Raw genomic sequence first — 12,641 nt, forward strand, 5'->3', positions numbered from 1 at the left:
ATTTACATCAAATCAATGTAATTACATTTGCTTGCATCTGCAAGCACAGGAAATGCTATCGTCTAAACTTGCTTAAAGTACTGAACAGTGAAGCAAATAGCTTTAACAGCAAATGTAGATTAAGCTGCCAGAACTGGCGATCACCATTACAATGTTAGTGTCTGAAAATGGCAGCTAATGCAAGATTATCATGATGGAACTATACACCATGTTTCAGAAACTTATGTTGTTTATTTATAAGAATTGATTGATTTATAGTACAGAAAATGATAATTTTCTAATTGATGTATTTAAAGGCAAAGCCTATAGAATAGTCCTATGTAATATACAGTATGGACTAAACAAGTTCCATTCACTTAGAATAAATATGACATGTGTTGGGAGCTCAGAGATCAAATCCACAGTATACAGTCCATGCATAGGATTACATATTGCGGACACATTATTGGCTCCTAAATCTCGCACCGTATTTTGACGCACATGCAATGAATAGCCAAACTGCTGTCATCCAAATTCACTCACCAATTGGGTACTGCCTTTCCAACTTTTCTATCAGACTGAATAAAGTGGATTTTCAACTACTTTCATCTACTGTTGATTTAGATTTTGAAAGTTATAATGGCAGTGACACTTAAAAATATGGCACAATGTTACTACATTGGATCAAAGCTGTCAGCTGAAAACTCCAGGGCACACTGGTGAGGGTGTGTTCACACTACGGAATCCGGAAGGTGTAAAAGTGGAGAAAGGCATGACAAAGATATGACAAAGTTTGTTATATTCACTTGTACAATTGAGATGCAGTGCCCATTTAGCTCACAGCTAAGTAAAAACAATTTGTAAAAGAATATTATTTAATCTTCAGTGAACAGTAACAAATACAATTGTTTTCTCCTCTGTAGAACTAAATCACAAAAAAAAAAATTTGAGGAGGAGCTACATGAAAGAATGATCCAAGCTATTGATGGCATAAATGCACAAAAGTGAGTTTTACACTGATTTTTTTTGGACTATTGGTAAATATTTTATTTTGAAGATGTTTGATTATTTCAATTGGAGCTACTTTTACTACAGTACTTTGTATACACATTTGAAAAAAACATTGATTTTTTTTTTCAAACCAACTGGTGTCAGGAAGTTATACAGATTTGTAATTTACTTCTATTTAAAGATCCCAAGTCTTCCAGTACTTCTGTATGTCTTACAGGAAGTGATGTATTCTTTGCAATCTGAAACAGTGCTCTCTGCTGCCACCTCTATTTGTTTTCTATAGGGTTTTGCTTCTGCTCTAGACAGTTGTGAGCGGAATAAGTACACCACTTCCTGCAGGATATACAGGAGCTGATAAGCACTTGACAGTGTAAGATTTTTAAATAAAAGTAATTTACAAATCTGAATGCAATTCTTCATTGCTGTATAGAAAAGTTTCTGTCACTGTCCTCCTGCACAGCTCTGTGATTCTCACTTCCTGATTGGTCCATGCTGAACACCCCCCCCCCCCCCCTTCCCCATTGCTGTCATGTGAGCACACAGACTTCTTACAGCAGCCCTGCTTCTCTATTCTAGCCTGTTGTACTACACTACTGAATTTGGGGGGTCTACAGCTCCATCCTGTATCTACAAATTGCTGCTGTTTTTTTTCCATTCTTGTGCACTTACAATACATAATACACTACTTGCTGATTGCTATACTCTACAGTAACTTATACTATGACATATCCAGCTTTATAAATGTTTGTTTCATTTGTTTTACATGCTATTCAGAATATTTAAAAAAATCATTATTTTGGGGCATATGAAACTATCTGTCTGCATTTCAATTATTTAATTGCTTTAGTGTTTGGATTACTAAGAGTGGTTTGAATTACAAGGACAGTCTTAGAACTCGGGACCAAGCTCTTAATCCAAGGCACCACTGTATAACTTTTATTTTACTACTTTTAAAAAATTTAACTTAGTAAAGTAATACATAAATGTGCTTGCAAATTGCTCTATTCTGACCCTTATAAACCCTTTTTTTTTTTTTTTTGGTCCATGGGGCTATCTGGACCAAATGTGCATATATGTGATTTATTTATCACTTTTATTAATTTTTTTAAGATGTAACGAAAGCTACATGTTTGCATTTTGTCTGTTATTTCTATTTACACTGTTTATAATGAGATTTAAAATGTTATAACGTAATAGTTTGGGTGATTCTGCATGCAGAGATACCAAATATGTTTATTATTTGTACATATTTTTATTTAGCTCTTTCAGAACTTGGTTAAAAATTTGCCTTAGGTACCAGAGCCCATTTTTCTGATTTGACCTCTTACTTTATGAGGTTTTAGCTCTGGGATGCTTTAACTTTACCATGAGATTCTTAGCTTTTTTTTTTATTTTTTATGAAAGCTTTTATTAAGAACAGCAAATACTGTAGATCACAACATAAAAGGAGTGTAATATAGTATGTAATATGTCAACTAGGATTCTTACCTTTTTTTGTCACATATTGTACTTTAGGTTAGTTGTAAATCTTAGTTGATATCCTTCCAATTTTCTTGTGAAAAATGCCACCCATTTCATGAAAAAAGGTTCACTTTATTTGTTTTAGTAATTTTTTTTTACATTTTCACTTTATTTTACTGTCTAGGCTTTACTATTTGATTGCCCGATGACAGGTATAATACACTGCAGTACCGATCTACAGTGTATTATGCCTGTCACAGGCATAGATAATTGGCTTCCATAGCTATGACACTTGTCATAGCTACTATCAACACCCTGTGATTGCTTCACAAATCCCTGATGATGAACAGTGGGAGAATTCTCCCTCTGTTGTCCCTATAGATGCTGCAATCTCACTTATCCCATCATTCATAGGGTTAATTGTTGGCAAGTGCCTAGCTATCACTCACAGCCGGTACCCGCAGGGGAGGCACAAGTACTGTTTCTGTGCCCGTGTCATCCACAGGTGTTACTGTCAGTCTATTTGCAGGAACTTACCACAAAAATGGACATATAGTTACAAATGTGAAAAAAAAGATTAAAAAAAAAAACAGGAAAAGGGGAGTGATTTAAATTTTTATTATGTATACATTTATTCATATCTTTAAAAAACTTTTTGTACATTTTTATTATAATTTTCTAGTTCCCCTATGGGGCTTCTATGAGCAATACAATGATTGCTCATGGAGATCAATGCAGTATTAGTATTGCGTTGATCAGTAATCTACACTAGATGGCTACAGGCTGCTTAAAATAGCTGAGCCAGGAAAGTATAGAAGGCGTAGTAGAGGCCACAGACTGTAAGTACAACGGATCAGCTTCCCGTGATCGCATTATGGGAAACCAATCTACCCACCAGTCCACTGATGACCTGCATTTGGAATGTTTAAATGTCTCTGACAAAATTGACAATGGCATTTTAACAGTTAACATAACTGGCACGGAGAATGCTCCACGCCGACTATTAGCTGCAGTCTCCGTCTGCTGATAAGAGTAGGGATCAGCCAGGGTATAGAGTTGGCTTTAGTAGTGAGCCCTCTCTATACCTCCTTAGCAACGCCATGAAGGGTATACCTATTTAAACATATGCATATAAATACATTTGCTAAAGTAGTAACATCCAAACTGTAGTCTTTTGCATGTTACAGCTATAAGCAGCTATACCTGTAAACCTGGACTTCTGACAAACTATCGCTTAATGCACTTAACAGTGGTAACCATGATGTATACATAATGTAGAATTTGCCCAATATAGCATGTCATTACTTACCCATGACATCCGTAACAGGAGCTGGGTGGCCACCCATTGCTAGGCTCCTGCCAAAATGGTCAGGTATAAAGCTGCACTCTAATTCTACAGTTAAACTTTTGGATGCTGTGGTCAGCATGACTGCAACAATTAATACACTTAACAAGGGAGAGGGCTTCCTCTGTTCTCCACCTGCAAAGCAATTGGCAGCAGTAGCTATGGCAACCGGAGGACGGAGACTGGTTCTGGTTTTCTGGCTGTAATAGCCTGAGGCAGATTTTGTTTAGTGAAGCACTGAAAGGCATAATACACTGTAGTACAGATATCTACTGCATTGTATTATGTTTGAATGTCTGTAATCAGGAGATAACAATAATAATAATATTTATTTTTTATATATATATATATATATATATATATATATATATATATAGCGCCAGAAGAATTATAATTCTGGGGTACATACATAGACAGAAATCAGATATTACAGAGCTGCACATGTAATTATAAACCATACATGAGGAGTGAGGATCCTGTTCTAAAGAGCTTACGGACTATGAGGAAAGGGTTGGAGACAAAAGGCAGAGAGGCAAAAGTGCTTTACTCTTCTTATGGTCCGGCCATCTTTATAAAGAGGACAGTGTCGGTAGAGATGGGTGAACCAGTCACCAACCAATGCCTGCATGCTACAGATCTAAGTCCTCAATTCTTGGCATGTATATGTGTATGTGTGGTTGGGGTTCATATTAGGGAACCTGGTATGCCTGTTTGAAAGGATGAGTTTTGGATACATGTTTGAAGCTTTGGGTATTGGAGGTGAGTCTGGCATTCTTAGGCAATGCATTCCATAGAACTGGTGCAGCTCGGGTGAAGTCCTGAAGACGAGAGTGAGAGGTGCGGATTAAGGAGGATGTTAAGGGAAGGTCATTAGTAGAGTGTAAAGCATGGTAGGGGTAGGGTGGTAGATAGAGATGGGGGAGGAGATATAGAGAAGTGCAGCATGGTGTAGAGTTTTGTGAGTGAGCAGGAGGAGTTTTTATTGTATTCTGTGCTTAATAGGGAGCCAATTTAGTGATTGACACAGGCGGGAGGCATCGGTATAGCGGCTGGATAAAGAAATCAACCTTGTTGCTGCATTAAAAATAGACTGGAGAGGGGAGAGTTTAGAGGAAGGAAGGACGATTATTAGGGAATTACAGTAGTCAAGACTGGAATAAATCCGAGCTGATTCAACAGTAAAGAAGGGACGGATCTTAGAGATGTTTTTTTAGCAGTCTAGTCCCCAAGAGGGACAATAAAATGTAAAAAAAAAAAGTAAATGTTATTGTCCTTAAAATGACAGCTGTACAATAAAAAAGGACATCATTTTGACGGTATGTTTGTACATAACCTCATGGTGTAAATGTAACAAGTCTCAACAAAATATACAAATCAGGTATTACCACCAACATACGGAATTAAATTAACATATTTATACTACATATAGAGTCATTTAAAAAATAAAAACACTCATCAAAATTATCATTTTTTTCATTCTTGTTCCCTAAAAATTAAAATTAAAGGTCATTAAAATGTATCCCAAAATGGTATCACCAAAAATGTCTTAAATGTCTTAAATAATAAGTTATGTTAAAAAGTAAATAAAAAACAACAGCTGAATGAAATTTTTTTATTAGTTTCACCTCATAAAAATGAAATAAAAAGCAGTCAGTGTCACATATACATCAAAATTGTAGCAATAAAAACAACAAAATAGTTCAGGTACGTCAAAGGGGTTATCCAGTGCTACAAAAACATGGGCACTTTTCCCCCTACTGTTGTCTCCAGGTCAGGTGTGGTTTGCAACTAAGCTCTATTTACTTCAATGGAACTGAGTTTCAAAAACCCACCCAAACTGGAGACAACAGTAGGGGGAAAGTGGCCATGTTTTTGTAGCGCTGGATAACCCCTTTAACCACTAGGCGACCCTGGATGTACCCGTACGTCCAGGGCTGCCTCCATGTGTTCAGAGTGGGGCCGCGCAGCTGGCGCGCTCTGAACCGCCGCGGTCCCGGGTGCCGCCCAGGGCCACGGCTATTAGCGGGGACGGTCCGATCGCCGTGCCCGCTAATAAAGTAATCAGATGCAGCTGTCAAAGTTGACAGCTGCATCCGATTACTTGATGCAGCCGATCACCCCGTCTGGGGTCTGGGCCGTAATGGCGCTGATCCCGGCTCGGCACTCGATTGCTTCCGGCTGCAGCAATGTGCCTATCTCATCGATCTATGCTGCATATCTATGCAGCATAGATCTGTATGAGAGGTCACTGTACTTATACTAGAAGTCCCCCAGGGGGGCTTCTAGTATAAGTGTAAAAGAAAAAAAAAATGTTAATAATAAAAAGCCCCCTCCCCTAATAGAAGTTTGAATCACCCCCCTTTTCTCATGTTATAAATAAAAATAAATAAACAAATAAATAAACGTTTGGTATCGCCACGTGCAAAATTGCCCAAACTATTAATTAATCACATTCCTGATCTTGCACGGTAAATGGTGTAAGCGCAAAAAAATCCCAAAGTGCAAAATTGCGCATTTTTGGTCACATCAAATCCAGAAAAGTTGTAATAAAAAGCGATCAAAAAGTCGCATATGCGCAATCAAGGTACCAAAACGCAAAAATTGAAATTGGCCCAGTCCTCTAAGGGTTAAAGCCTCTGCAAACTTGAAAAATACCTGCAAGATATCCTAAATAAAAGAAGTCTAATTAGATTAAAATTAAATATCTTTTTTTAAAAACTTACATTCTTAAGTTCTGCCTCCACTTTGTGTCAATTTCTGTGACACCTGAAGGGCTAATACCCTTTCTAAATGTCATCTTAAATACTTTCAGGGGTGCAGTGTTAAAAATTGGGTATTGAAAATTGGAAAATTGCTGTTAAACATCTAAGCTCTATAACAGTCTAATATAGTTAAAGGATGTTTAAGAAACAATGCCAGCACAAAGTCAACACACAAAAAAAGGCTTAGTTTTGATGAAAAAGTCACCACTAGTATAAAGTGGGGCTTGTGCACATTATCATAAGATCTTAAATTTCTTCATCCCTAGTTAAATTTAAAGTCCGACAAGTTTTAAAATCTGCCAGCAGACAGAGGCAGAGGGGAACATAATACCTCTCCCTGTGCCCCTGATGTGCCGCATCACAGGAGTTATGATGTCATCATGAGTCGAAAAAAAATTCCCAACCTTACTGATGGTTTGCTTCTTCAATCAATCAGTGACAGCAGCGGTGCCCCACCCCATTCACTGATTGGCAGATCAGGGAATCGATCAGTCAAGTCATGACATTGGCTTTCCCAGCCAACCACTCCCCACCCCCCAGGCAATGTGATCGCAGAGGGAAAATCCCTTCTGCTTATGTCAGAGATCACTGCAGTAATAATAAAATTTCCCCATGGGGACTAAAAGTTAGTTTACCCAAATATTAAGCCTTTATGGGATAAGGTCTTGCAGATATAAGAATCCTTTGTGGGAAAGACAGTACCCCATACTTCACAAGTTGCCTTGTTGTCTTTACTGACGAGTCCCATTTCTTAAGTTAAGAAAGGTATTTTGTGGCACCTAATTACTGCAGTTCGTACTATCATCCCTAGGTCCTGGAAAAGAAGAATATGCAAAATAGCTCTCATATCTCTTGAGGAGAGGTGTGAGAGCTATTTTGCATATCCTTTCTTCCCAGAATTCTCAGTGGAGCAGCAATGGTCTGTAAGTCTCCACACGTCATTATGACGGGCTCTCCTTAAGGAGTGTCACTCCCCCTTTGACCTAGATCCTGGAAGAAACAGTCTGTCTCCATGTTGGGGAATGGATTGCTGAAGTCCGGTAATTAGGTAGAATGGAGGAGCTTGTGGCGAAGGGACATGGCAATTTGGTTCCCATGGTGCCAATTTAGGGATTCTCCAGAGTTTGCCACACTGCACACCTGAGTTAGTCAGTTTTCTATTGCTGTCCTACTTCCTCTTTTTTAGCTGAGTGATGGATTTGTCGCAGACATAGCAATGCTCTATAGGCATTGAGAGTCCAGACGAACACCGTGGTTTTGTAAATACTGGTATTATGTTTTTATGGTGTCTCTCCTTTCTTTGTGTGTTTTATCTTTTTCTTCCTTTTCTTTTATGGTGCATGTATGCATTAATACTGGTTATTGGAAGCTGCTATGAGGGGATTTCAAGTGTTACCTGTTATTGGCTTGCTAGATAGCTATTATAGCTGTGATAATGGAGGATGTTTATACTCTCTTTATAAGATGTGACATACATGCTTGTTTTTTGTTAAAAATAACCTCTCTCAGGGGTAATTGTATTTGCTTTTATTACTGTATCTTATACAAAATGGTATTGTATATCTTTAAAGATGTTAATAAAATGAAATAAAGTTTTTTCATTAATAAAAAAAAAATCCCTCCCCTAATAAATGTTTGAATCACCCCCACCCCCCTTTTCCATTTTATAAATATAAATAAATAAAGATGTTTGGTATTGCTGCATGCGTAATCGCCCGAACTTTTAAATGATCACATTCCTGATCACGCAGGGTAAACGGCACAAGCCGTGAGCCCCCGAAGCAAGCCAGAGCGTGGAGCAGGTACAGTATACAGTTAACGGGGCCGTCTCCTTACATACGCATGTATTCCCGTACAAACTACTGGCAATGGATCTGCAGCGGATTTTGCAGCTAGAAATCCGCTGCAGATCAGCCCTGTATGTTTGCACCCTTATGGAAAAATTAAATCTGTAATTGCAAAGTACAATTGATGTTGCAAAAAATAAATGCTTATGTGGGTCTGTAGGTGAAAAATGCAAGTGCTGTGACCTTTTAAACACAGAGGAAAAAATGAGAGCACAAAAATTTAAATGAGCCCAGTCCTGAAGTGGTTAATGTCCTACTAGTATATACAGACTGGTAGTCATTAACTTTATTGTTCCTATTCATATTCAAAGCACTATGTTTTGAATAGCATAATAAAAAATAATGGTAATCATAGACTTAAAGCGTAGAAGCACTCACCCAGTCCAATGTATTGAAAATTTCAAACGTGCAGGGAAGGGAAGGACAACAACGTTTTATGCAGCGAGAGACGCTTCTTCTGGTCGTTGTCATTGAGAATGCGCTTGCTTCATCTCTCCCTTCCCTGCACAGTTGAAGTTTTCAATAAATCGCACTTGAACACAGCAATATTGGTGAGTGCATCTACGCTTTATGTCTTTGATTACCATGTCATGTATCTCACTACTGGAGCACTGCCTTGCTGAATGTACATAGCTTTGTGCAGTCGGCAACCAAGTCTAGGGCCCAGGTGTCTATGTCTGCCTAGTAGTGCTAATCCACAGAGCTTGGAGGTCTATAATAAAAAAATATACTGTAAAAAAAAAATCTAACACAATTTCACTGCCCATTGCTACAATAGAACAGACTTTTTCAGTGTTTGCCAAGAACTGTCTATTAGTACGGTCACAGTAGGATGTATATAAATATATATATACACATATATACACAATATATATATATATATATATATATATATATATATATATATATATATAATATACATACATATATGTATTTTTGCACCCCTGCAGTATTGTCTACACAGGGGCTGAAAGAAACCTTACGGGGGCCTGCAGAATGCACCTAGTGCTCTATTCATATATCTGCCTTACTTGCTCCAGGGCCATATTACCTGTCCCTTCCCTGTAGCCATGCTTTCCTACTGCCCCTGGTCCTCCTGTACCAATGAGTGCTTCTTTCCTCGTACAAACTAATGGAAGTAATATGCACCCCTTCTTATTGTTGTGAGGTGGCACATTAGGCAACCAACTATTTCACCAACCTCTCATACAGCCCTGGAGGGAACTATAGGATTGGGAAAACAAGAAAATCAATGTGAAAAATGTAATCGTTGTTGAACGATTTTACATTGCTGCCTTCTTTTGCAGACAGTGGCTTAAATCAGAGGATATACAAAGAATATCACTACTTTTCCATAACAGATCTCTTGAAAAAGAAGTAAGTAAATGAATTAATAGACAAAAATGCAGATGTTTGTTATTGATCATGATTATCCAAAGTATCAGAACGGGAATAGAGTATAAAATCACATGTCACTGCAACACATTTCTGTAAACTTTTACTCAAAGACCTACAGTCCATAGTCCACACCCTCACTACTACCTGTATTTCACTTATAATAATATAGTGGGTATTGTGTATAGTAGGCTGTGATAGTGGCCTAATGCTGCGACTTTGGCGTGTTAGATGCACCCAGACTCGATATTCGAAAATTCTAATATTTCACTACTAGCTCATCTCTACTGATATCCATACAGACACATGTAGCCAGGTGTTTGAAGGTTTCTGATGCTTATATACTACAAAAAAAATCCTCATACTCCAACTCACTAACTTCTTCCAACAGCAAACATGGACTTGGCCTTGGAAGAGGTCTGATGAATGCAACAAACAGATTGTAATTCAGTACATTGATAAGAGCAATCTTCAGTCGTTATTTTAAGCATTTAAAGTCATATATTTAGGTACACACAAAGATAGCTAAATCCTATAGAAGATTATTATTACTATTACTATTATTGGTAATAACGTCTGTTCTGTTCTGTTTTTTATTCAGTACAGGGCAACTACGCTTCCAGCCTTCAAATATTATGTGACCTGTGCGTGCCTTATTTTCTTCTGCATTTTCATAGTACAAATTCTGGTGTTGCCAAAGTAAGTATATTTTACAATATTAAATTTTTGCTTCAGATGTACTTCAGATTGTGAGCATTAAATGTTTTTGGGCTCTTATTTTGTAGCTTGTGTTTTTTTGTCAATTTGTGACACGTTGGCGTGGTCTGTCTGGGACTGTAAATTATAAAAAGATGAGTGGGCAATGCCCATATATACCTGCGTGGTTAACCAATGCATATAAACAACCACAATGACCCAAAAAGAAATAAAGCATATGCACAAAAAAGTATCACATCAAACAATACTTTAGGTGCAACCACCAACAGATTGTATCCCACAGCCCCCTAAAAACTAGTGGGCCCTCTACTATATTTCCTGATTTCTGTATTTCTTACACAAGGCATATCCAAGTTCACTACTGCTTGTTCAGTGTAAAGGGGGTTTCACAGAGTGTGTATAGGTGCAACCACCAACAAATTGTATCCCACAGCCCCCTAAAAACTAGTGGCCCTCTACTATATTTCCTGATTTCTGTATTTCTTACACAAGGCATATCTAAGTTCACTACTGCTTCCACAGTGTAAAGGGGGTGTCACAGAATGTGTATAGGTGCAGCCACCAACAGATTGTATCCTACAGCCCCCTAAAAACTAGTGGCCCTCTACTATATTTCCTGATTTCTGTATTTCTTACGCAAGGCATATATAAGTTCACTACTGCTTGTTCAGTGTAAAGTGGGTGTCACAGAGTCCCATGAAGTTCAAGGCAGCTATACTAAATAATCTATATACAAAAAAGCCAGACTACTGCAACATAACTAAATGGAACAATTACTTTACTAATTCATAGAAACAATACATGACAATGCATTAAAAATGTAGGAGAAATCAGCACCAATAATCATGATGTACAGGGTATATGAGAGCAGACAATATATGACTCAATGTAGTATTTAGCCCTCATATAGTTCACAGGGTCCCTCTATGCTCTCATATAGCAAAAATGCCACCATCTATACCCTAAAATAGTCGATTACCCCCCTCCCTTGTTCCTCCATATAGAAGATAGACCCCCATATATTAGTCAGGCCCCTCTGTACCTTCATGTTGAAATTCAGCTTCTCTGTGCATCCATGTGGTAGTTAGGCCTTCTGTTACCCAATATAGTTAATATTTCCCTCTGTTTCCATGTAGTAGTAGTTAGGGCCACCCCCCTCCCCAGCATTAATCTACCTGGTAATCCTCCTGGTGGTTAGACACCACCACCACTGTGAGTAGACTGTACTGTACCTCCAAATTAGGTACCCCCTTTTCAGTTAGCCAGCACATCCCATACCCCAACCCTCATAGATAACATCCTTCCCAGAAGTTAGCCCCACCCACCCACATAGGTCTCCTCCTAACTAAGAAAAAAAACTAAGGAAAAAAGCCATACTTACCTGCTGTGCGGTTGCAGTACTGTAATAGCTTTTGCGGACAACATTAACTGGCCAAATCTTCAGTGGGCCCCCTGCCTGTATGGGCCAGGGAGCGGCTGCCCCCTCTGCCTCCACCAAATTACGCTACTGGAGCTGTCGGAAAGAGCCAAGTGCTGTGCTCGTCTGTCTCTCCGTCACCTACATTGAGAACGAATGGAAAGGGAGCCTCAAGCCGATACAGAGATCACTGGGTACAGAGGTTGAACCCCCTTCAGTCTTTTACTTGTCTTTTATCCTGGTAATAGAGAACAGGTTGTTTTATCTTGAAATACTCTCTTTTTTTTTTTGTAAATATGGTTTTATTAGTCAAATTGGCACAAAATAATCCAGCAGACCTCCATGGTCATCATACATAAGAAAAAGTCAAAAATTAACAATCTCATCTATCCGCATAGATATATACATGAGGAGATTCAAATAAAGAATAGAGGAATTAATCTACCAAAACAGCTCATTCCTACAGAACTCCAGTATGTCAGAAATTAGTAGAGTATGTGGTTGTTTGTTATCAATGTGGTTGACTTATGTCCCATGGAGGTCAGTATAGAAAGAAAGGAAGAGAAAATGATAAAGAAGAAAATTGAAAAGGAGAGAAAGAAAGAAGAGAGAAAGAAAAAAAAGGGGGGGGGGGGGGGAATAATGTGGTCTATGATCTGTTCTGAGTTGGAATACCCTGTTAAATCAACCTCTACAGCTTAAGGCTA

General features: G+C 38.3%; 1 protein-coding gene across 1 annotated transcript in view; it reads left to right on the forward strand.

The window, feature by feature from the left end:
- ADCY2 (adenylate cyclase 2) overlaps positions 1 to 12,641 on the forward strand; it is a 296,028-nt gene that overhangs the window by 225,736 nt on the left and 57,651 nt on the right. Inside the window, exons 12-14 of the mRNA XM_069959683.1 lie at positions 903 to 983; positions 9,713 to 9,782; positions 10,402 to 10,499. Of these exons, the coding sequence (XP_069815784.1) occupies positions 903 to 983; positions 9,713 to 9,782; positions 10,402 to 10,499 (249 nt within the window). The remainder of the gene's footprint in view (positions 1 to 902; positions 984 to 9,712; positions 9,783 to 10,401; positions 10,500 to 12,641) is intronic.

This window comes from Dendropsophus ebraccatus, chromosome 2 (assembly GCF_027789765.1).
Source record: "Dendropsophus ebraccatus isolate aDenEbr1 chromosome 2, aDenEbr1.pat, whole genome shotgun sequence".
NCBI lineage: Eukaryota > Metazoa > Chordata > Amphibia > Anura > Hylidae > Dendropsophus > Dendropsophus ebraccatus.